The sequence below is a fragment of the Phaenicophaeus curvirostris genome, chromosome 21 (assembly GCF_032191515.1).
Source record: "Phaenicophaeus curvirostris isolate KB17595 chromosome 21, BPBGC_Pcur_1.0, whole genome shotgun sequence".
Classification (NCBI taxonomy): domain Eukaryota; kingdom Metazoa; phylum Chordata; class Aves; order Cuculiformes; family Cuculidae; genus Phaenicophaeus; species Phaenicophaeus curvirostris.
This window is the reverse complement of record NC_091412.1, coordinates 12,072,528-12,095,672: the sequence shown is the minus strand read 5'-3', so window position 1 is coordinate 12,095,672 and position 23,145 is coordinate 12,072,528. Positions and strand designations below refer to the sequence as shown.

The following is a 23,145-nucleotide window of genomic DNA, read 5'->3' as shown; positions in this document are numbered from 1 at the left end:
CCTGTGCCATGCCGGGCTGTCCCCTGGACAAGGCTGGTGCAGAGCATCCTCCTCCCTTTTCCATGAGCCAGTCCTTGTGGCGCAGGGATGGGAACGGCCCCAGCCTTGCTTTGTGGATGGGAAAACCAAGGCAAGGGGCAGAAAGGGCACTGGGAGAAGACCCAGCTCTCCCGGTCACTGTCCCCATCACCCTGAGTGCTCGCGCCTCTTTTGAGATGAATTTAACTTTAGGTCCTGGCGGGATCCCCTCTCTGTGGCAGGCGGAGAGGGAACCTGGGGTAAGTACTGACCCCCAGCTATTTGTCTCCCTGGCAGGTGCTGCGGGCAGCGAGGCTGCCCACGCCGACATGGCTCTCTACAACAACGGGGCCGATGTGCCTGCGTCCCAGGAAGCCTCCAATGGCTTCTCGCAGCCCGGCGCCTCGGGCACGTGGCACAAGGGCGAGGAGGAGGTGCGGATGGTGGAGCCCAGCCTGGTGAAGAAGGCCCACCGGGAAATCCTGGACCACGAGCGCAAGCGGCGGGTGGAGCTGAAATGCATGGAGCTGCAGGAGATGATGGAGGAGCAGGGGTGAGTGGCTGGGCTGGAGGTGGACCCTGTGCCTCGGGATCCCTTTGACCCACTTGCACCTTGTTTCCTCTTCTGTCCTCTCTAAAACATCCCTGGATGTGCTAATGTCCCCACCTGGAAGTAAATCTACTTTGAGTGAATCAGACAGCTTTAGGGTGGGCTGGTGGGTTGGTTTGTGAAGCTGAATGCCTCCCAGAAAGGCAGAGCTAGGAGTGCATCCACACACACATGGGAGGCTCGCTCTGGCCCCTCTGCTTGGAAACCCGGGCTCCCAGAAAGTCGTGGAGGCAGGAAGGAAGCAGCCACTGGTGCTGGGATGGAAAATGGTCTTTCTCGCTTTCTTGAGCTAGGGAGATGCAAGAGAGCTGGCGTTTAGCCCTGAGTGAAGCTGTCCCAGTGCTCCAGCGTGCCCTGCTTCCCCAGTTTTGGGGTGAGGGGACCCCCGTGTCCTGCTGTGCACCACAAGCTGCTTCCCAGCCTTTGCTCTCCCCCAGGGAAGCAGAAGGCCAGGGGAAAAACCAAGGGTCTGGAGAGCATCCCTGCCTGGGCGGGCAGGAGGGGCTGGGGGGCCAACAGGGAGACCCCCATCCCCACCGGCCCCCCGGCCCAGCAACCTGGTGCCCCTGACAGCTCACTGAAACCTGATGGATGGGGCAGGTTCTTCAGCGCACACGGGTGGATGGGGCTGGTATCAGCTGGGGAGAAGGGAAATGGATTGAGGGAAGGCTTCGCCAAGGCTTTCATTAAGAGCACGAGCGTGACCTAGAATTAAATTGTCTCACACAGACTGGAATAATGATTGTGCCTAATTTGTCGTTATGGAAATAAATAAGGCTGACCTGGCGCCTTGGGGAGCTCGGAGCCTCCTGTCGGGTTCCCGTGCCCTGCCCGGGATCTCGCTACCAGCGGTGTCATTACTGCAGCGGGTAATCGCAACGCTGCCATCGGAATTGTTGGTATTGCTGTAATTGCCTTTGCTATTATTAAGGCTATTAATAACGATGATGATGGTGATACACCAGAATGATAATATAATTACAGTAATAATCTTGGCCAACCTGGTTAATCCCCCGCCTGCTTTGCCCTCCCCGCAGGGGTTCTCCCGGGAGGGTATGTGGGAAGCACGTTGCACCCCGAGTTTTCTGCCTGGGCCAGGGCTGCATCCTTGTCCTGCGGGCAGGGACAGGACCCTGGCATGGATGGATATGAGGAGGCTCTGGGGATTGAAGGACTCCCCTGTTTCCTTAACCGTGCGTGGCTCCTCCTGCCTGCGCAGCTGCTCGCTCCAGGCTGCCGGCACCATTATTCCTTGCCCTGCACGGTTATTCCCTGCCTGCAGGCTGGGTTTCTTGTCCAGAAAAGAAGCATCAGCGTTTTTTCTTTCTTTCCCGGCCCCGTTCTGTGTTAACTGCCCCCCAGATCCCTGCAGCGGGTTCCGCGCAGGCACGCGGCTGGCGGGGTGCAGGGAGGCCTCGCCTGCGCGTTGTCCCCCGCAGCTTTGCTTGCGGCCTGTGCGGCGGCCCATCTGTCACCTCCTGCCTGGGCTGGCGTCCCTTCTGCGAGCGTGGCGGCCGCGTTCGTCATGTGCTGGTGTGCTGGGGTGGGCATCTCCCTGCGGCCGGCTCGGTCCTCGTGAGGTGGCCGAGCAGCGTCTGGGGGTGCCGCCCGCCATTCGGGGCCCAGGCAGGGTGCAGACTGAGGGGAACGAGCCAGGCTGTCTCTGTGCCCCTGCACGGGAGTCTTGGCCGCCTGGGGAATCAATGAGGTCCCATGAGGTCTCTTTCTTTTGCCCTGTCTCCAGGGATGTTGCCGCGAGCCCTGTGGGTTCCTGCATCCCTCTGGATGGTTTGGGGTGAGGGGGATGCTCGGGTGCCCTTGTGCAGCCACAGGATGCAGCACAGCACCGCCTGCCAGGACTGTCACCCATCCTTCCTCAGGGACACCGCAGGGACGGCTGGAGCACCGTGGTTTGCCGCGGCTGCTCTCGGATGCCAGGGACAAAGTGATTAGTGTCTCTCGTTAATAACCCTGCAGCGGCCTGAGTCAGCGCTCGGCGTTAGCGCAGAGCTGGCGCGGCTGCCAGGGCCCCGGCGCAGCACGGGGACGAGCAGGAGAGGCTCGCGGTGGGATGGAGGTGCCAGGTGATCCCGGGCATCACCGACTGCGACACTGGCACTGCACTGGCACCTTCTTTTACCCCTTCCTGATGTCCCTTCCTCTGCCAAGCAGAGGAGAGCAGAGGGTGTGGAGGGTGGTGGCAGGAGACCAAGCAGAGGGATCTGCTCTCCTCCAGGCCCTGATGCCTGTCACTGTGTCATCTCTTCTCTCTCTTGGGCCGTGTGGTGCTTCTGAGGTATGGAGGTCCTCAGCAGGACCGTGGGGAGCCCACGCTCCATCCACCACAGCTCTGAGCATGTCTTTGCCCATCCAGGTACTCCGAAGAGGAGATCCGACAGAAAGTGGGGACCTTTCGGCAAATGTTGATGGAGAAGGAAGGTGTGCTCACCAGGGAGGACCAGTACGGGCGCCAAATGTGAGTGAAGCAGCTCCCAGTCAGCCTGTCTGTGCATCCTGCCTGTCTCATTTTCCAGAGGGGCACATCCCAGGTGGCCTCCAGGTGTCGGTGGATGGGTGGATTGATATGGAGAGGGTGTATATAGGGATGTTTGGATAGGTGGATGGACATAAAGAGGGTATATAGGCATGGATGGACGGATAGTCGATTGATTTGGTGGTTGATTTTATGGTTGGTTGGTTGGAGGCTGGGTTTGCTTCTCCAAGGCAGCATCTGATATGTGGAGATGTTAGAGGTTATCCTGCACTGGTCTTTTGGAGGCCTCAGGTGCTGTGCAGAAAGGACAGCAATGTGCCTGTTGTCAATGATGAAATTGAAGTGCAGAAAGTCTCGATGCCTCATCCCACCAGCCAGCAGCAGAGACCAAGCCATGGGCTCGTTGTGACTCGCCGCTGCCTGCCCCTGCCTCTTTGGGTCACCTCTCCTGCTCTCCAGGGGGCTGAAATCACAGATTCTGCCTCCAGCCAGGCGAAGGCACTGGTTTCAAGTCCTTGCTCTTAACTCCATGATGCAGAATAGTCCTCCTGTCTCCGGTGTGGGGTAACTCAGCTTGGCTGGTGATGGTCCAGCAGGTTGGCTTCTGTTCTGCAATAATAATCATTAATAATAGTAATAATTTGTGTTGCAAGGGGTCCAGGCTGGATAGGCAGGACTTGACCCTGCTTCTCACCTAGGTAGACACAGAGCCTGTGCCCCCATCAGGCTGGTGGAACCCCAAGAATCCCACGGAAGAAGCTTCTCCAGGGCCTCTACCTCCCAATTGCCCCCCATGCTGCCTGGTTCCTGGGGGCTGCTCCTGCCCTGGGGCTCAGGGTAGGTGCTGGGGACGTGCCACGGGCTCCTCTTGCCCTGTGCAGGATAGTTGTGAGGGTCCGCCCTGGCTCGATGATGATTTATCCGTGCTGTGCTTAATGGCCCAGGCAGCGTGGCTGGCCCGGTGCGCAGCATCCACCAGCCTGGAAACCAGGTCACTCGGGACAGGAATAGATGCTGCAGGTTCACTGAATATTAATGCTTCATTAGGGTCAGGAAATCAGGGCAAGGGGGAGGCAGGGGAGCCGCGGCGGCAGCGAGAGCCTTCATCCCACTGCTCCACCTGCACGCTGGGCACCGAGGGATGTGGCTCGGCTGGAGCCCGGGATGGAGCCAGGGATGGAACGCGCAGCGCTGGGGCAGCCTGAGGCATCCAGGGTCCTCCTTCAAGCAGGAAACCCCAAGGCACGAGGAAAAACAACCTGTCCAGATCACTGAGCATCAAGCCTGAGGTGTTAACAAGTGGCCTTTGCCCATGGGGGCACGAGTCATCTCCAGGGCATCTTCCCAGGCAGGTTCGTTAGGGCCGGTGCTGTAACGAGCACATGGAGAAGCCAAAGGGGTGTTAAGGTTACCCAAGCAGCCAGAGCTGTCACCTTTGTGGGCTCGCTTTTGCAATACGAAGGGTAATCATTAAAGATTAGCCCAGGGCTATAAATAATAGTGCTGAGCTGGAAGGAGCGGCCTCAGGGCCAAGGGTGGCTCAGGGGACGGCAAAGCCAGAGGTGCCTGGAGGAGGCTGGTGGCAACCTCACACAGCTGGTGGTTCCTCACACAGTGGGGACCTGAGCTGCCAAAGTCCCTGCCAGTGGATATTCTGGGTGTGAAAGATCTGTGCTTGTTGAAGAAGCTGGACAAGAGAGTTAAATAAACCTTAGATAAAGAGCTCCATCCTTTGTGGTGGCTGGGAGAGCACTTGGCAAAGCATGGGCTGTTCCCACTCTGGGCTTGCACAGGTCGATCCTGGGCTGCCAGGACCGAGTCTGAACCAGCTGCTCTGGTTCCAAAGTGGATGTGAATGCTCAGACTCCTCTGGGAAGGGCGGAGGAGCCCACGTGGGGTTTCTGGGGTCAAATCTCCCTTAGGAAACCAGCACTTGGGCTGGTGCGATGCCAGGCACAGCCCCATCCACTACAGTTCCCTCCAGATCACCTGGACAGCTGCATCCCCCCTGGGGTGAGATGTCCCACATCCCCCAGGGACAGACAAGAGGCCCCCGGGGGTTGATGCTGCTCCTCGGGGAGATGGCAGAGGAAGACCAAGGAGCTGGGGGACTCCAGGGTCCCTGCTCCTACCCGGTCCAGCTGCCAGGCCCCTGCCCACAGCCCGGTCGTCAATGGCAACCTCCTGCCGGTTTCCATGGCAGCGGGAAAAATGAATTCTGATGAAGTGGCTCAGGAGAGAGAGAAGACCCTGTTGGCTCTAGGCCTCTTGTCCCCCTGCCCCCTCTCAGCTGGCGTGGGGGACATCACCCATCACCTGCCTGAAGCTCTGGAGCCGGCAGCACGCTGGGCACCAGCCTCACAGCCTGGATCGTCCCAGGCAGCTCCACAATCCCCGAATTCCTGCAGCCCCTGCCAGCTCCTCTCGCCCCCATGCCCTGCTCAGCCCCAGCCCCTGGGCGATGCCACAGGGGGCTCCAAATGGGCTGTGCCCGGAGGGGAGGTGGTGGCCTGAGCCAGGCTGGCAGAGATGCCCAGCAGGGATGGAGCCCCAGAAGACCTCGAGAAGACCTTGAGAAGATCTCTTCTGGAGGGCTGTGCTGCGTGTGGACCCCAAGTGATGTGACCAAGGTCCCCTGGGGATGCTGTGGTGGAAGGGATGTTCCTCAGCTCCTGCAGCCGCACTGGGGCTGCCCCAAGCTTCCCCCCAGCTGCTCTGCTGGGAGATGGGGAACGAGGAGCCCCGAATTAATCCTGAGCTTCCTCCTTTGGCAGCGTGATAGAAAACCACCATGGGGCAGACGGGGAGGAATACGCGGTGGAATACCCTGACTATGGTGAGGGCTGCCTGCTGCAGTGCGACTGCTCGGCCGAGTGCTACCGTGAGGACAGTGGCCACCGTGAGTACAGGTACAGAACCACAGCTGGGTTCTGGGGAGCAGGTGTGCATGGCGGGGTGACATCTCCCTGCCCGCCACGTCCCCACTGGAGGGCACGGGGGCGTCAGGAGACATCTTAGTGGCTGTCCCTTCTGCCCTTGACCCTGTCTGCCTTCTCTTTGCAGGCTGAAAAGACGCTCAAGCAGCTCCACCTCTCCTCCACCCAAGAAGAAAAAGAAAAAGAAATCGGGTCACCGCCGTAGCCGGTGAGTCCCTGTGTCCCAGCGCTGTCCTCTCTCCTCCCAGCCCAGCTTGTTCCCAGGCTCTGGTGACACGAGTTCCCTCAGTCTGGGGGTAGCGCAGCCCCAGATGTGCCCCCTCCAGAGGGGCAACGCAGCTGCATCACCGATGGTGCAACGCGCACAAAGCAGCGGTGTGGGATGCGCACCCACGTACGCTGGTGGCACCTGGCCTGGTCCGTGTTGGGAAGGAGCTGGCTGCTGCCGGCCACAGCACCGGGCACGATCTGGCCCCCTGAATTTTCTGGCTCTGTCTGCCTGCTGGCCCAAGCCCTGGCAGGATGCTGTCCCTAATATCGCTTTATTTTCTGTCCTCCCCATGGCAGCAAAAAGAGGAAACCTGGCTCGGAGCGCAGGTAAGTCCCCCTTGGGCTGGGTGGGCTGCGTGGTCCCTGCTGGGCATGCAAGGCCAGCGGGCATGGGCTGGCCTCTGCCACCCACTGTCCCCCTCCGAAATCCCAGTGGGAATTGGCTGCCCTGCTGGAAGCTGTGGAGCCCACGAGGTGGCAATGGGACACAGCGGGATGCAGGTGCCCTGGCACCAGAGGCAGTAAAGCTCTTCTGACAAAGGCCACTCTTCGTCCCTCACCCCAAACCCCCAAGGGCAGAACTTCCATGGGATGTTTGTGCATCCATGGGTGCTCCGGGGGAAGCAGGGTGCCGGGGGCAGCAGGATGGGATCCCCTGGGCCACCAGGATGGGTCTGGGGAGTCCCTTGCTCCCTCCTCAAGGGCACTCACTTTCACCCCCCCCAGCTGTGACAGCTCCTCACCCATCCGCAAGGAGAAGAAGAAGAAGACTGGAAAGAAACACAGACGTGACAGGTAGGAGGGTTGGGGACAGGGTCTGGTGGGAGACAGAAGGGCTGATGGGGGCAGAAGGGCTGGTTGGCACTGCCCAGGCCCCAGTGCTCAGGTGGGATGGAGACATGGACAGGGATGGATGCTGGTGGCTCTGCACGGGGCCATCAGGTCCCCACAGCAGCTGTCAGGGCCACCCCCTGCCCTTGTCCCCATCCCCTGGGGCTCCCCAGCTTTTGCTCCCCATCGGCCGGCTCAGCATCTCCTTCAGCCCTGCCTCCTCTTCATCCTCAGGTCTGAGTCGGGATCGCGGAAGAAGAGAAGACACAGGTGAGACTGGTGAGACTGGTGGCTGCTGGGAGCCACCCCACTGCCACCAGCGCTGGCTGCCAGTCCTCCCCATCAGGAGCCCCTGTCCCCTGCTCTCCAGCTGTCTTTGTCCCTTCTGCCCACGGGCACAGTGGGTGAGAGCCTGGGCTGCCAACACCTGCTGTCTGTCCATCCACCCTTCTGTCCCTCGCCTGGTGAGCGTCCTCGTCACCCCACAGTTAGGCACGGCATCCCCAGCCCAGGGCCACTCTGGGGGCTGTGGGGTCCCCCATGGCCCCGAATGTTCCCTGGGGGAGAAGGGGTGATGCCGGGCCAGGACAAACCTTGGCTGTTGCCCTGCTCTGTGGATGCTCTCTGCCAGCACCGCTGTTTTAGGGTGAAAGAAGCCATAAACAGGCAAAGGATGCCTGGGCTGGCAGAGGGGGTGACACAGGGCAAGTCAGGGGGTGACAACAGCCCCGAGTCCTGCGGGTGCTGAGCAGGCTGGTCCCCACCTCCCCACTGCCACCCTGTCCTGCTCAGCCTCACCAGCCGCCACGTGGCCCCCACGGTTCCTGCAAAGCCAGCTGGGACCCCCACCACGGTTTGAAGCTCGGCAGATCTTCCCCATCGCCCCTCCTGCAGCCTTGGGGGCTCTGAGGGAGCCAGGGAAGCCCCCCGGGTGCTGCCCCAGCTCCCGTCTCTGCAGCTTTTGGCTCTGCCTGCAGGTCCCGTAGCCCCAAGAACAAACGGAAAGAGAAAAACAAGGAGCGCAAGAGGTGAGGTGCTGGGATGGTGGGGGAAGTGGGGCATGTGCCTCCCACATGTCTCCACAGCTGCTCAGCCTCAGCTCCTGGACACCCTCTCCGCAGGTCCCGCAGCGAGTCCCCAGCCTGGCGCTCGCACCGACGCAGCTCCTGCAGCTCGCACAGCGCCTCGATCTCCTCCGACGACAGCGGCTCCAAGTCCCCCAGCAGGTAGGGGCAGCCCTCGGCCCCCAGCCCCACGGTGGGACCCTTGGGACGGAGAGGGGATGGGGTTGTTCAGGTTTGTTGGAGAAGAAGAGGCTCCAGGGGGACCTTATAGCAGCTTCCAGTACAGAAGCTATTCCTATTGCCACAGGACAAGGGGAAATAATTTTAAACTAAAAAAAAGGAGATTTAGACCAGATAGAAGGAAGAATTGTTCTCCTGTGAGGGTGGGGAGGCCCTGGCCCAGGCTGCCCTGAGCAGTGGTGGCTGCCCCATCCCTGGAGGGGTTCAAGGCCAGGTTGGATGGGGCTTGGAGCCCCTGATCCAGTGGGAGGTGTCCAGGCACACGACAGGAGTTGGACTAGATGTACTTGAAAGGTTCCTTCCCACCCAAACCATTCCATGATGCTATAGTGGGGAGCAGGACGGTGCCCAGGCAGTATTTCAAATTTGAACTAGAGAAAGCATAAAACACCAGTTTTTGCCCCGTTTCTTGCACTGGCAGAGTGTGACTCACATCTCAGCTGGGGCTCGTGGCCAGTGGCCCTGCTGGATCTGTGCAGAGTGAACCCTGTGGGGCTGGGGGCTGTAGGGATGGGGTCTGGGGTGGGGGGGATGCTGGTGGCTCACGGTGCCGTCACCACAGGCTAAGCCCCAAGCACCAGCAGGATGGCCCCAAGGGCAGCAGCGCCCGCTCCAGCCGCAGCCCGTCCTCGCCCTCGCCCTGCCGCTCGGCCTCGCCGCACCAGAACGGGCACAAGGGCAGCACCCAGAACGGCCGCCACAGCCACGGCGCCCCGCTGCCGGAGCCCTCGGATGTACGTAGGCTTTTCTTGGATCACTTCACTTTCCTCCCCTCCTCCCTCCACAGGAACCCCCACCCAGCTCTCTTCTCCTTCCCCACTTGCTCGGCTCTCCCCTTGCCCAGACGGGGCGCAGGGGGGGATGCGGGGTGCAGGCTGCAGCCCCCTCCAGCACCCATCAACCTCCTGCTGGGTGCCAGCCTGTCACCTCGGGGCACCCAACAGGTCATCTCCCCCCAAAGCCACCTCGCTCTGCAGATGCCACCCTGGGGAAGACAGCTTGGTGACCTGCCAGGGTCACCACCAGGCTCAGCGTCTCCCTGGGGTTGGATTGAGCCCAGACAGACAAGAAATGGGTAAAGCTGGAAAGTTCTCATTTCCCTGCCAGCCCCCTTTCTCCCCAGCACCAAGGTGTCAGCACCAGCGCTCAGGACTCCAGCGCCCAGTCTAGGGACTGGTGTGCAGCCAGGGCAGGTCTGGAGGGGGTTTAGTGCTAGGTGCTCAGGTTTTAGGTCCCCTGTACTGGGTGACATTGGGGCTGTGTCCTCGGGTCCTGGTGAAACCTGGGGGGCTGCTCCTGCCTGGAGTCAGGTAAAGCCTCGCCCAGCAGAACCAGGGGCCCAGCCCCAGTTTAACCAGACCTGGAGTGGCAAGGAGCCCGTGGGGGCTGAGGCAGGGTTGAGAGAAGGACACATGCTTGGGGACCCCACTACTGGGGGAACATAGATCCCTGCTTACCCCAGAACACTTAATTCCCACTGATGAGGTGCAGTGGGGACGCTCCCAGGCTTGCAGCTCCCGGCACTGACGCTCCAGCGCCTGGGGGTCGGGAGCCCCCAGCCCATAGTCACGTCCTCCTTGCCCTCCCCAGCCCAGCACCCAGCACCCTGCCCGCCTCTCGGGGCACCTCTCTGCTTTCTTCTTCCCGGTGGCTCCGTCTGGGGCGTGGGGCTCGCCCCGCTCTCCCCTGCCCACCCCCAGCACCCAGCAGTGCCCAGGCCGCCGAGCAACCTTGGCTCCCCGGCGCCAGCGAGACTTCTCTCCGACAACTTTCTCTCTCTTTCTCTCTCTCTCTCTCTTCTTTCTCTCTCTGGTTTCTATTTTTTTTTTCTTTTTAATCCCATCTGTGTTTTTCTTTAGCCTCCCATTTGACAAAACCCAAACGGTAATATACACTTCCATTTCTTGCTCAGCAGAAGCAGGGACGAGGGGGAGGGAAGGGCAATGAAACGTGCTTTTTTACCTCCACCCATCCTTGTTTTAGTTTCTTTTCTCATGATTTCTTTTCTTCCCCCTTGTGATGTACAGAAATGCAAACAATATTTACCACTCTTCCCACCCACCTTTGTTGTGTTGTTCTAGAATTTTTTGCTTTTGTGTGTGTTAATGTGGAGAAGGAAAACAGAACCCAAAAAAGCAGATGTGTATTCTAAATATTTATGACTGCTGAACATTGTATTTCCATTTCCTATAATTTGAACGAGGCATTTAAAAGGGAAGAGAACCGAGCGGCTCCACACTGCAAAGGCAGCAGGTTTGCTCTGTAGCTGCGGAGCTGGTTGCACTTTGCCCCCCTGGATTGGCTGCTGCCCCACTGCCTCCGGTCCCGCTGCCGTGGGGCTGGGTGTCCCCTGAGGCTGCAGGATGAGGCCACTGGGTGCAGGGTTATCCACTCCTCGCCATCATCCTGTGCTCAGGTGCCTGCATCCTGCATCCCGGTGAGGTGGGCACTGAGCATCCTCAGTACCCGGCCTCCCCACCTCTCCAGGCCCCCCAAAGTGCCGGCTCAGCCTGTCCCCTGGGTGAGCCGTGTCCCCCAGCACCCCAGAGCCGCTGGGAAGAACGAATTCCCAGAGCGCTGCACGGCATTCCCTTCCCTTTTAAATACCCAGTCCCGTCTCCATCCATCCTGCTTCCCCAGCCTTCCTCCTGGCTTCTCGTCCTCCTCCTCCTCTCCCACAGGCACCCTCCAGCCCCTCTTTCTCTCCGGTTTTCTTTGGGCCGACACAGCCCAGCCGCCCTCGCCGTGTCCCGCCTCCATCCATCGCTTCCCTGCATGGTACCCGGCACTTTGCCATGGGATAGAGTGAATTTTTGTGACCGCGATGCAGCTGGGTGGCAGACACAGCCAGCACTCCCAGCACCGCCTGCCCGGCGGTCGCAGCCTTGCCCGTAAAAGAGAAAAATTAAAGAAAAAAACCACTAATGAGACCAATTTTACAAATCATTTAAGAAATTGATCTAAGCAGAGCAAACGGGATTAGCCGAGGGGTCTGGAGCGCCGTACTAAAGAGTCCTTGTCTTTTTCCCATTCTGCCCTCCAAATGTGGAGATTATTGTTTTCTTTTTTTTATTCTCGCATTCCTGTCCCTGCCAATCGCGAAGGTAGGTATCGCGTCCACCTCTGCACGTTCACTTCTGCAGATGAGCCTGTTGAAAAGCACCGTAGCTTGATTTAATGTTCTTTTCTCTTTCTTTCTTTTTCTTTCTCACTCTCCTCTGTCTCTCTTTCATTATGTCTCTTTTTGGTGGCTCTATATTTTTTTCTCTGTATGGTTTCCCGGGTAGCTGCAAAGCCATGCTCTTCTCTTAAGTTCTTTATTTCTACTTTTTTTTGGCCCTGTCCACGTACTACTTTTTTCTTTCTCCCCCCCTTTTCTCTCCCCGTCTCCTCGTGCCGTCGGTAGAATGCATTTCTGTGTCTTTCAGCCCTCTGACTTTGTGTTCGTTTCCACCCAGGGGCTGAGCACGGCTGCTCCTTTCAGTTCCCCCCGTTAGGGTAACGAAGGCGAGCGGAGTTAGCGAGCGATGGGTGCGTCAGGAGGGCCCGTGGGTGGGAGCGGCGGCAGATCCTGGGCACAGGGGGTTCAGGCTGGAGGGACAGAAACCTTGGACCATGGATAAAAACCCCAGTCCAGGGAAAGAAACCAGTGGGGCTGCAACAGGGAAAGGTTGGAACCTTCCTCTGTGTGGGGAGGCATCGTGGTCCCAAGGGGCAGGGGGCAGCATCCCAGCTCTGTCCATTCCAAGCCCACCAGCCACTGGCCTGTGCTGTCCCTTTAGTCCAGGCCTTTTCCAGTGTGGATTTATTTGGGATGCTTCTACCTGCACTGCCTCGCTGCACGCCTGGGAGGAGACCCCCCTGCCCCAGGGATTGGGTGGGAACCCCACATGCCACCGTGTGGCCAAAATGCCGCCCTGGGAAAGAGGAATCCCCTCTCTTTCTTCTTCTTCCTCCTCTTCTTCTTCTTCATCTTCTCCTCTTTTATTTTCCTCTGCCTGGGCGTGGGGCTGGGCATGGGCTCAGCTCAACCCCCTCCACCCAGGGCCGCTGCGTCCCCTTGGAGGGGTCTGTGTCCCCCAGCAGGGCTGCCCATCGCCGCCAGCTTCCCCCTCTCTGGAGCGACTGCCGCACCAGTAGATGGCTAATAAAAAGGCCCCTGATCCCTGCATTTTGCCTCCAGTGTGCTGGTGTGCGGCTGGGGGCAGTCAGCTTATCCGTAGGGACAGGGAGGTGATGCTGCCGGTGGGATGCAGAGGGAACTCTGTGATCCCTCCTGCCTCGGGATGCTCAGAGATGTGGTTTCCTCAATGTCCCTTTTGTAGCATCTTCGTGGTGGTCCCCAGGCTCCTACCACAGCACCTCACCCGCTTCTCTTTTGGGGGAGAAAAGTGGAATTCAGGATGTGGCAGGGTGGGCAGAAAGAATTGTCCTCTAGGATTACCTGACCAGGTGTGTTTGGGGCAGGGGGCAGGTGGGGAGTTGGGGTCACCAGCCCCCAGCTCTGCCTCAAGCGTGGTGACAACCCTGGAGCACCTCAGTCCCCTGAACCCTGTGAGACCCCCTCGGCCGGGCTCAGCACTGCCCTGTGCAGGATTTGCTCCTCCCGGGATGCTCAGGGCCCCGGCACCGGCTGGGGCGAGGAGACCCCAAAATGCCCCCGAGCGGGGGTTTGCCAGCTCGGTCGGGGCTGGCGGTGCAGGAGCTATTTCCACTCATCTTTTTGGTCTAGTGGTGTTAGCAAAGGTGGGGAAAAGCCCTGGCAGTGGCTGGGGCTCGGAGGAGCTTGGATGTTTGGGAGCCGCTGGGTGCCAGAGCAGCGAGAGCCTGGCACGGGGCGGTGGCCGCAGCGGTGGCGCAGGGTGTCCCCGTAGAAGCAGTGACTTGGTTTGTTTTATTTCTCCTCTCTCTGGCTCTGTCTCTGTCTCTCCTCCTGCTCTTGCTCTTTCTTTCTCTCTTGCATTTTTGTGAATCTAATGATGCACTTATATTGCCCCGCTTTTCCCTTCTCTTCATACCTTACCTACTAAAGGAGGAAATGCCACTTTTTTGGTAAGTGGATGTTAACCAAGAGGGACTTAAAAAAAAAAAAAAAAAAGCATATAATGGAAAAAAAAAAGGAAGCAGAAAGCAAAATCTGTGTTGAGTGCTGAGGAGGACTTAGCAGTTCCCTGCAGAGTCACAGCTAACAGCTCAATGCCTGTCCCAGGAAGAGAGCAGAGCCATTCGTTATCTCAGTAATGAGGACATTTGTGAAGTTTTGCTTTGATTGCTTTGATTTATTTTATTTTTTAGTTTTATTTGATTTGGATGTTTTTTCTACTTTCTTTTTGGTTTCTTTTTGCCTCCTCACCCCTGGACCCCCACCTCCCCGCCTTGCCCTCCATTGTCGCTCTGTGCCGTCCTCCTCGTTTCTTGATTTGGTTGAAGCCGAAAGCCGTACAATCGATAACAACAACACCCGAACATCTCTCTCTCTCTGTGCATGCCTCTGTGTGAGCAGACCCCTCACCTCCCGCCCTCTTTGGTTCAACCCCTTCCCCTGGCTCACTCTGATTTACTCTCCCCCATCCCCACCCTCCCTCCTCTCATCTTTTCTTTTCCCCCCTCATTTCCCCCCTTTGTTTGGGTTTTTCCCCCTTTTCCTTCCCCTCCTTTGTCGGGGCAGGTGGGCACCAGGGTTTGCTTTATCCCCGCTCCAGGTGTTTCGGGGGGGGTCATTTCTTTCCCTCCCCGACGACTTGGGGGGGGTTCTTGGATATTTTTTTTCGCTCCCATCCCACCCCTTCCTTTGGGTTCTTTTTGTTTTGTTTATACTTTCTTTGGCGTTCTGCATGCGGAGGTTTGCATGACCCACGTTGTTGAGGGCAAGAGGAAGGTGCAGGGTAGCGTCTGTGTAGCCTGCCTTATGCGATGTGCGTTGACGTTGTGAACCGCGCCCCCGGCCCGGTGCCCCCCGGTAAAATCCCATTTCTCCTTCTTTCTTCTCTTCTTCCCCAACCTCCGCCTTCCCCTCCTTCTCTCTCTCTCCCCCCCTTGCCAGAGGCCGGCCTCGGCGTCCCCCTCTCCGCGGGCTCATGGCAGGACGGAGCCGTCGTCCCCCCGTGCCCGGGGGCCCCGACACGGTGCCCGCAGCCCCCGGTCGCCCTCGCCGGAGCGGCCCAAGCACGGTCACCGGCATCGCTCCCGCAGCGCCTCGCCGCCGCCCCGACACCGCGGCCAGAGCAAGGGGCGGCCCCCGGCCCCCCGCGAGCCCCCGCCACCCACGCTCAGCCCTGCCGCCTACAGCAGCGACTCAGAGGGCTCGGTGGGCTCCCAGCCCCACCACCCGCCACTCGGCCCCGACAGGAGCCACGGTGCCCACAGCAAGAAGTAAGGGGGTCCCCGGGGTGGGATGTGGGAGCTGGGCTCTGACGTTTGGGGTTCAGCAGCGTGTGGGCACCATGATTGCATCCAAACAGAGCTCAGGAGGCCAAGATACCCAAGGGATGGAGATGAGGATGGGGACGGGGATGAGGACAAGAACAGGAGTGAAGTGGAGGTGGAGAAGGAATGGGAATGGGGACAGGGACAGAGACAAAGCCACGCACAGAGAGAGGACGAGGAAGACCTGCAGTGTGTTGATGCTGGTGCACTGCAGGAATGGCGAGCTCCATGAGGGACTATCCCAGCATGAAGGGTGGTGTCTGTGTGGGACCACAGCATCTCACGGGACAGGTTCCCAAGCGGGTGAGCACCCCATGCTTTATAACCAGGGATGCAGCCCAGCCAAACCCTGCGGTCCTGTAGGTGCACCCGCTGCTCTCCCACGGGAGCCAGCGATGCCTGCCCCACCAGCCGGCGAGGTGCGAGGGGCTGCTGGGCTCTGCCTTTGCAGGGTGAAGGAGAGGCACCACCGGGGTCGGCCCAACAGCAGCTCGGAGTCATCAGCCAAGCACTCCCGGCACGCCTCGGAGCGGAGGAAGAGCCCCTCGCCCAGCCCGGGCCAGCGCAGCAGCTCCTGGAGCTCCAGCGTCTCCCTCTCCAAGTCCCGTTCCCGCTCCCGGGAGAAGAGAATGGGGCGCAGCCGCTCGCGCTCGCCCTCGCCGAAAAAACCTGCCAGCAGGTGAGCACCGGGGGCACCTTGGTGTGGGGGGCGCGGTGTGGCCATGGGTCAGACGGCTCCCGCAGCCTGGGTGCTCCCGGGGTGCTGCTGGCCCCGGTGGCACCAGAACGCCATGGGGGCTGCATGGGGCGTCCCTGCGTCCCACCCGGGACCCCAGCCCTCACCCCTGACCCTGCTCCTCCTCCTCGGGTCACAGGGAGAAGGACAGCGAGCCTCGAACACGCCATGGTGACCCCGATCCTGCCCGCGCACGGCGCCGCTCCAGGAGCTACTCCCCTATCAGGAAGAGGAGACGCGACTCCCCCAGCTTCATGGAGCCCAGGAGGATCACGAGGTGGGTCCTGGCGTGCGGTGAAGCCTCTTCTGCGCCTCTGGCATGGCCCAGGCTGAGCTCTGCCAGCAGCCAGCCCCAAAGCAGGGCTGTGTGTGCGGGGGCGGAGGTGGGCAGATGGATGGATGGATGGACAGAAGGATGGATGTGTGGATGGATAGGTGGATAGATAGATGGATGGACAGAGGGATGGGTGGATGGATGGCTGCATGAATGAGTGGAAGGGTGGACAGATGGACAGATAAATGGATGGATATGTGGATGGATAGATGGACAGATGGACACAGGGGTGGGAGGATGGATGGACAGAGGGATGGGTGGATGAATGAATGGACGGCCAAATGGGTGAGCAGCTCTGCAGGAGGATAGATAACCTCGAGGATGACCAGCTGGGAGAATCAGCTGGCCCAGACACACGGATTACCAGCCTGCCTCCAAGATTACAACCTTCTGATCTCTTCCCATTTTGAGGCATAAAACCAGGAATTGTTTTTAATCCGCTGTGCACATTCCAGCAGCCACGTGGCCACGAGCGTGTGTTTCCCCTGCCCTCCAAAAGCCAGTTCTCCTCCTTGAGATCCTATTGACTGAGGCTGCCAGGCTGTAGGGCAGGCAGCATTTAGTGCCAGACGGAACACCGTGTGCATATATAGCACCTCGTTAGCATGCAGCGCTGGCGGCAGCGCTGGCGGCAGCGCCGGTGGCAAGCTGCGATTACTGCGTTCCTGACCTATTTGTCTCTCCTGCTCTCGGGGAGGAGATCGGTGGGGCAGAGTGGCTGGATTTTCAGAAATGGGGAGGGGTTTTGTTTTGCTTGAGCTGGACTGAAGTTGTAAGGAATGGGGACAGGAGAAATGCTGCTCAGCCCATGGGTTATTGCTCCTGGCAGCCCCTGCCCGTGGGTGCCTAGAGAGGACAGGGGCTGGGGAGGCTGCTCTGAGCGCAGGGGCAGGATTCCAGCTGGTGTTCATCCCTCCTGCTCGCAGTGAGGGGTTCAGCAGGGTGACCCCAGGGAGGTGGCCAGGCCCGGCTGGGGGTCGCAGCCATGGTCCCTGTGGGAGCTGACCCCCACCCTGTCCCCATCCCCACGATGGATGGGGACGCGCATCCAGCTGTGCTCGAGTGAAGCTGTTTCTGCAAGGCCTGGAGGAGGCTGCGGGGAGGGGGCAGCCGGAGGAGCACCCCAGCCCTGCTCACCTGCCCCACAGCCAAGTGAGAAGCCCCAGGGCCTTTCCTTGCCTCCTGCCTTGTCCCCGTCACCCCCCACCCGGGTCCATCACCGCGTGGTCCTGCCTCAGTGATGCCAACCTCTCCTTTTCCATTTCATCCCAAGGTCCCTCTCGGAGAGCATCGCCGCCAGCCTGGCTCCCAGGGTAACCTCCCTCCTTCCTCCTCCTCCTCTTCCTCCCGGACCCCTCTGTCTCCTCACACCCCAGGATGGTTCGGCACCCAGGGCCGGACTGTCTCTCTTCGGTCCCACTAACTCCGATCCTTCTGCATCGGCTCCAGTCGTCGCTGCCCCCCGTGTCACCCCATCCCCACGCACCCCTGCTCCCCACGTCCCTCCTCATCCTCAGGCGCCAGCGGCCTGCGGTTCGCCTCCTGCTAATCCCAAACTTCTCTTTTTCAGCAGCTTTCAATCTTTGGTGTCTGGGAAACACAAAAGCCACATTAACCTGCTCACTTTCTGCTCTCGCCGCTGGCTAATCCAGGACTAACACCCCGGGAGGGCTGGGGAGGAGGAAGGGGGTGGAAGAGGGATGATGCTGGGTGGCCGCATCCTGACACCGGGCAGCGGGTCCGAGCGTGGGGGTGCTTGGCCACCCTTTGGGGATGCTCAGCCGGTGAGCTGGTGCCAGGCCCCCTCCCCGAGCTGCCGCCGGGGTCTTGACTCAGTTTCCCTTTTCCATTTGCAGCGCTCGCAAGCGTCCCATTCCCTACTACCGCCCCAGCCCCTCGTCCTCCAGCTCGCTGAGCACCTACTCCTACAGCCGCAGCCGCAGCCGCAGCTACGACAGCTACAGCAGCAGCCGCAGCCGCAGCCGGACTCGCAGCCCCCACAGCCGCTCCCGCAGCCCCAGCCGCAGCCCCAGCTACAACAGCCGCAGCAGCTCCGAGAGCGCCGGCTTCTGAGCCCCCGCACCCCAACGGGGCCCCCCCTGCGCCCCGGGGACGACGGGGACCACTGGGCAGCGGAGAAGGGCCGGGGGTGCCAGGGATGGGCCTGGTGGCAGGGAACGCGGGGCCCGTGGAGTCGAGGGGGTCCTCGTGTCACCCTGGGGGGGCGAATCCCCTCCCTGTGGAGTTTTGGGGCTCAGGATGGGGTGGGGGGGATCACTTTTTATTTCTGTGAGCGCTAGGGCGGGGTGGGAGGGGGTGGGCGAGCACAGAGCGAGGGAACAAATAGCTCAGCAGAGACCTTGGGGCTGGGGTCCCTCCAGGAGCCCCCTGTGCTTTCTGGGGTCGGCTTGAGTTTTTTAGCACACACGTATCGTTGTGGAGGGGCTGCTCCTTCCTCAGCGTGGCTGAGGGGGCTGCCAGGCTGAGGGGAGCCCCAGTTCCCCTGGCAGAGGTGTCACTGTGTCCCCACGGTCTCCCAGGGGTGGGGGCATCGCCGACCATTCTGGGGACCCCCCAGACCCAAGCACACGCCGAGCCACGGAAGAACAAAGCCCAGCACCCAGCAACGTCCCACAAACCTCTTCCCGAGCAGGGAGGTGTGGGGTGACGGGCACCCCTGTGGGTTTAATGCTGCTCGTCCCGGCCCCGGTCCCCATCCATCCCACCCAGGTTTGGGGGGACCGACCCCAGGATGAGGGATCTGCGAGACCGAGGGCTGGGCTGGGCGTTCTCCACCCCGGGATCCGCCGTCCTCTGCCCTCCACAAGCTGTTCCCAACCTTCGGGTTTGCCGCCCCCGTGTTGGGCCCGAGCGGCAGCTTTTTAACCTTGATCACGGAAAGAGACGCAGGAGGGTCCCCGGCACGGCCGGCAGCCCCCTTCTGCAGGACTTTGCTGATTTTCCAAAACCAATTCCCCCCGGGCACCGAGGACGCCCGGCAGGGCTGTTGGCGTTTAATCCCCGTGGGCTCTGCGTTTTCCGGCCGGCTGGAGCAGGACCGTGGGGCTGAGCCTCCCGCGCGGGATTAACCCGCTGCCCCGCGCCCCAAGCCAGGCTCTGGCAGCCCCAGCAGGCGCTGGGTTCCAGCCGGCTGGGAGCGGGGGATCCTTTGGACTCCGGCTCGGCTGGTGATGCGACGGCCTCGTTAGCTGGTGGCCTGATGACCCGGAGGTCCCAGGAGGGCAGAGGCGTGAGTGGACACGGCGTCGTCTCCCAAGCGCGGACGTCGAGGAGCCAGGCTGAGGGTTCCCCAGGTCTTGGAGACCCCAGCAACCCCTGGGCTGCCGGCAGAGCCGCTGATCGCCGCTGGCAAGCGGGGCCTTTAGCGATGGGGTGAGCAGGTAAGAGGAGGTGAGCTGCTCCATGGTTCCAGCCCCGCGCAGGGCGGCAGCTGTGGACGTGTCCGTGGCAGGAGGAGGAGACGAAGGATCCCAGACCCCAAAGCCTGGGGAGGTGAAGGGCACACGTGCCCCCAGATCCCTACAAACCTTTGAGCAAAGTGCTCTGGAAACCACCTCAGCCCTCCAGCCGCTGTCAGGGCAGCCCCTGTGTCCCCTCGGACAGCGGGAGCACCAACACCCTGCTGGGGGTTAGAAGGGTCCCCTGAGAACAGCCCAGCTCAAGCCACCGGCGAGGGGCTGTTCTGCCAGTGCAGCTCTGAGAGCCTGAGCCCGGCTGCGGCGCCGGCGCGGACAAGCCAGCACATCAGGGAAAATGTCCAGTCTTCCTCTTTTACAGCCTCTGTCTCCTGCCGCGGAGGGAGCCAACTGGAACAAATACTCTGTAGAAATACTTCAGTATTTTCCTCTCGCGCGTGCGCTCTCTTTTTCTGGGTTGTGAGTACAGCTGTAGAGTCAGTGAGCTGGTTCAATTATAATAAAATATACAGTATATATTGTAAATTACTCTGCCGGGCACGGGGCTGTTTGTTCTCGGCGGGCAGCGCCGCAGGGTTAACCTCCCTCTGTGCAGGCTTAATCTTGCCCAGCTCTTGTGAGCCCATTGCTCATCCTCCTCTTCCCCTGCCCTCTGTTTCCAGCCCCCTTGCTCTCTCCCCGCTGGTGCATCAGCCTCTGGCTGCGTGCAGAGCAGCTCTGGGCACCGCTCTTGTGCTTCCCCAGAGCATCCTGCTGCAGGGTGCGGGAAACCCTCTGCGGAGGCCCCGCTGCCGGAGCGGAGCTCTCCCCTTGCATCCTTCCCCACTCCCTGCAGCCCTCCCGGCTGCCTGCATCCTTCTCTGCATCCCTCCCATTTGCCTGCAACGCCCCCAGCCCTCCCATCTCTCCCAGCACCCATCTCTCTCTCTCTTCCCATCTTTCCTCCATCCCTCCCTGCATCTCTCCTTGCATCATTTCCAGCAGCCTTCTCCGCACCCCTCCCAACCCTCCCTGCATCCCTCCCTGCCTGCAACCCTCTATCTTTCTCCTTCCCCTGCAGCTCTCCTCGCCTCCATTTCCTGCATCCCCCCATCCCCTCACCTCCGCAGCCCCTGCAGCGCCCCAGCGATGGTCCCCCACGGCTCCATCACCTTCAGCCCTTTCCCTGCGTGGATCCAGAGGCAGCGCTGGGCTCTGCGCCGCGGGAAGGGGGTTGGCATGGCTGGGGGGCTGCTGGCACCCACTGCCGGGCTCACGAGGCTGGGGAAACAGCTCTTCCCTGCGATCGGGAGCCCAGGGTTTGGCCCCAGATGGGGACCCTTTCCTGGGTGTCACCACAGAGACAGGATTGGGCGTGAGGGCAAAGGGAAGGGGCCACCCTGCTCCGACCAGAGAGCGTTCCCCCACCTACAGCCCCCACCCCATGGGTTCTGTGGCCCCCACCAGCCCGTGCTGGTCCCGCTGGCCCCCATCAGCCCTTACTGGTCCCGCTGGCCCCCACCAGCCCCGGGGGCTCCAGAAGGTTCTGGGCGGCGGGTGACGCTGTGGCTCCCACACTGACTCATCCTCCCTGCGAGGCGCTGGCCCAGCCCCAGCCCCTCTGCGTGCTGCGCATCCTCGGGATGGTTTTACGGGAAGCGATGCGGCTGGGAGCAGCTCCAAGGACCATCCATCACCCCCAACGAGCCAAACCTCCCGCAGCGTTGGGACGTGGCCCTGGAGGGGGGCCCAGGGTGCTGCCAGCCCCGTCCCCGTGCGGCTGCGCGGCCGCCCCAGCAAAGTTTCTCGTCCCTTCCCTGGGCCCTGCCGCGATTTCCATTAATAGCCAGCTGAGCCGCCCGGCTAAAAATAACCACCGGGGCCCTTCATAAGCGCCGCCGGCCACCCCAGAGCAGCCCCTGCACCATGGCCGAGCGCCGCGTCCCCTTCACCTTCCTGCGCAGCCCCAGCTGGGACCCCTTCCGCGACTGGTACCATGGCAGCCGCCTCTTCGACCAGTCCTTCGGGATGCCGCACATCCCCGAGGATTGGTACAAGTGGCCCAGCGGCAGCGCCTGGCCGGGATATTTCCGCCTGCTGCCCCGGGAAAGCGCGTTGGTGCCGTACGGGCAGGCGCTGAGCCGCCAGCTCAGCAGCGGCATCTCCGAGATCCGCCAGACCGCCGACAGCTGGAAGGTCACCTTGGATGTCAACCACTTCGCACCCGAGGAGCTGGTGGTCAAAACCAAGGACAACGTCGTGGAGATAACAGGTGGGTGCTGGGGAGGGGGCTGCGGGGTCCCCCGGCGCTTGCTGGGGGGACAATAGGGGGGACGGTAAAACAGAGCAGAGTAGGTGATGGGAGACAAAGGAAGGGAGGGCAGAGGGAGGAGATGGGGGGAGGAGAGGGAAAGGAAAGGGGAAATTCAAGGCAAAGAGGAAGGTCCAGCAGTCCGAGCTCAGTTTCGGGGTATATTCACGCTGCACATATTGCACAGGGTGCAGGTACCACCCCCCAGACCCATATATTGACCCCTTGCTGCTGGTCCAGCTGGGATGTGGGGAGGGACCCCCAGCTGCAAAGAGCAGAGGGGTCTGGGGGGTGACAGTGGGCTGTCATGAGCCCAGCGTCCCCCCAGCCCCTTGCAGCCCACCCAGGGCAGCTGTGATGACGCCCGGGCGCCGCGGCTCGGGGCGGGCACTGTCCGGCAAGGGGGTCCCACAGGCAGGTCCCGTGGGTGGGATTCGGGTGCTGGGGAGCCAGAAGGAGGGCGGTGGGACAGCAGGTGTCCCCTCAGCCACCACTGGCTCCTGGCATCACGCTTTGCTCCCCCTGGATTTGGGGTGTGCTCCCAGAAGGGCCCCTCGTCCTCCCATTTGCTCCTGGCTGCTTTAAGGCAAAGAAAACCAGGGCAGGCAGGGTTGGCTCCTCCCTGGCGTGGGGCGATGCTGGGATCTGGCTGCGATGGGCGAGGGCACAGAGCCCTTCCCAGCCCCCTGCCCACCCAGCGGCCACTCCCATCCATCCCTGGGTTTATTTTCATTCCAGGCAAACACGAGGAGAAGCAGGATGAGCACGGCTTCATCTCCCGGTGCTTCACCCGAAAATACACGTGAGTACCAGGGAGGGGCAGAGATGGGATCCTGGCAGCACCTTTGGTGTCTTTGGGACCTTTCCCACACAGCCATCCCCTCCAGCACCCACTGGCCAAACTGGAGAGGCCACTGGCCAAACTGGGGATGCCACTGGCCAAACTGGGGGTGCCCATCACCCAGACTGGGAGTGGGGATGGTGGCAATTTCAGACTCGTAAAATCTCTTGGTTGGAAAAGACCTCTGAGATCACTGAGTCGAATCGCACCCAGCAGGGCTGAGCCTCTCCCTGTGGTCTCGGCACCTGCAGGGGCTCAGGGTGCCGGGATGGGTGCCCAGCCCTGACCCCCCTCTCCCCCCGCAGCCTCCCTCCCGGCGTCGAGGCCACGGCCGTGCGCTCCTCGCTGTCCCCGGACGGGATGCTGACGGTGGAGGCGCCGCTGCCCAAGCCGGCCATCCAGTCTGCCGAGATCACCATCCCCGTCACCGTCGAGAGCCAAGCCAAGGAGCCGGCCAAGAAGTAGGCAGCAGCGAGGAGGAGGAGAAGCCGCCACCACCCCTCGTCCTCGCCCCACTCGCAGCCCCTTTTTATTGTTTATTTTGTACTCACCCACTCACCGAGTGCCTTCAATAAATGAACAGGCAGAAACAGCCGGAATAAAAAGTGGTGAAAGAAA

The 23,145-nt window shown here is 61.1% G+C and overlaps 2 protein-coding genes across 3 annotated transcripts; both read left to right on the top strand.

The window, feature by feature from the left end:
* Positions 1-319: 319 nt before the first annotated feature.
* SRRM3 (serine/arginine repetitive matrix 3) lies at positions 320-18,055 on the top strand. Of its 2 annotated transcripts, none has more exons than XM_069874056.1 (14): positions 320-571; positions 3,003-3,104; positions 5,897-6,031; positions 6,186-6,266; positions 6,626-6,655; positions 7,055-7,123; positions 7,394-7,429; positions 8,137-8,187; positions 8,281-8,385; positions 9,026-9,197; positions 14,507-14,835; positions 15,341-15,568; positions 15,765-15,902; positions 17,816-18,055. In XM_069874056.1, the coding sequence occupies exons 1-14, from the start codon at positions 348-350 to the stop codon at positions 18,030-18,032; spliced, it is 1,917 nt and encodes a 638-aa protein (XP_069730157.1). In that variant the 5' UTR covers positions 320-347; the 3' UTR covers positions 18,033-18,055. The 2 variants fall into 2 exon arrangements, with proteins under 2 accessions (XP_069730157.1, XP_069730156.1); XM_069874055.1 differs by lacking the exon at positions 17,816-18,055 and adding an exon at positions 17,233-17,685.
* A 3,166-nt stretch (positions 18,056-21,221) lies between these two features.
* On the top strand, positions 21,222-23,145 carry HSPB1 (heat shock protein family B (small) member 1). The gene is made up of 3 exons (XM_069873754.1): positions 21,222-21,647; positions 22,425-22,488; positions 22,833-23,145. Exons 1-3 carry the CDS (start codon positions 21,302-21,304, stop codon positions 22,990-22,992), a joined length of 570 nt encoding a protein of 189 aa, XP_069729855.1. The 5' UTR covers positions 21,222-21,301; the 3' UTR covers positions 22,993-23,145.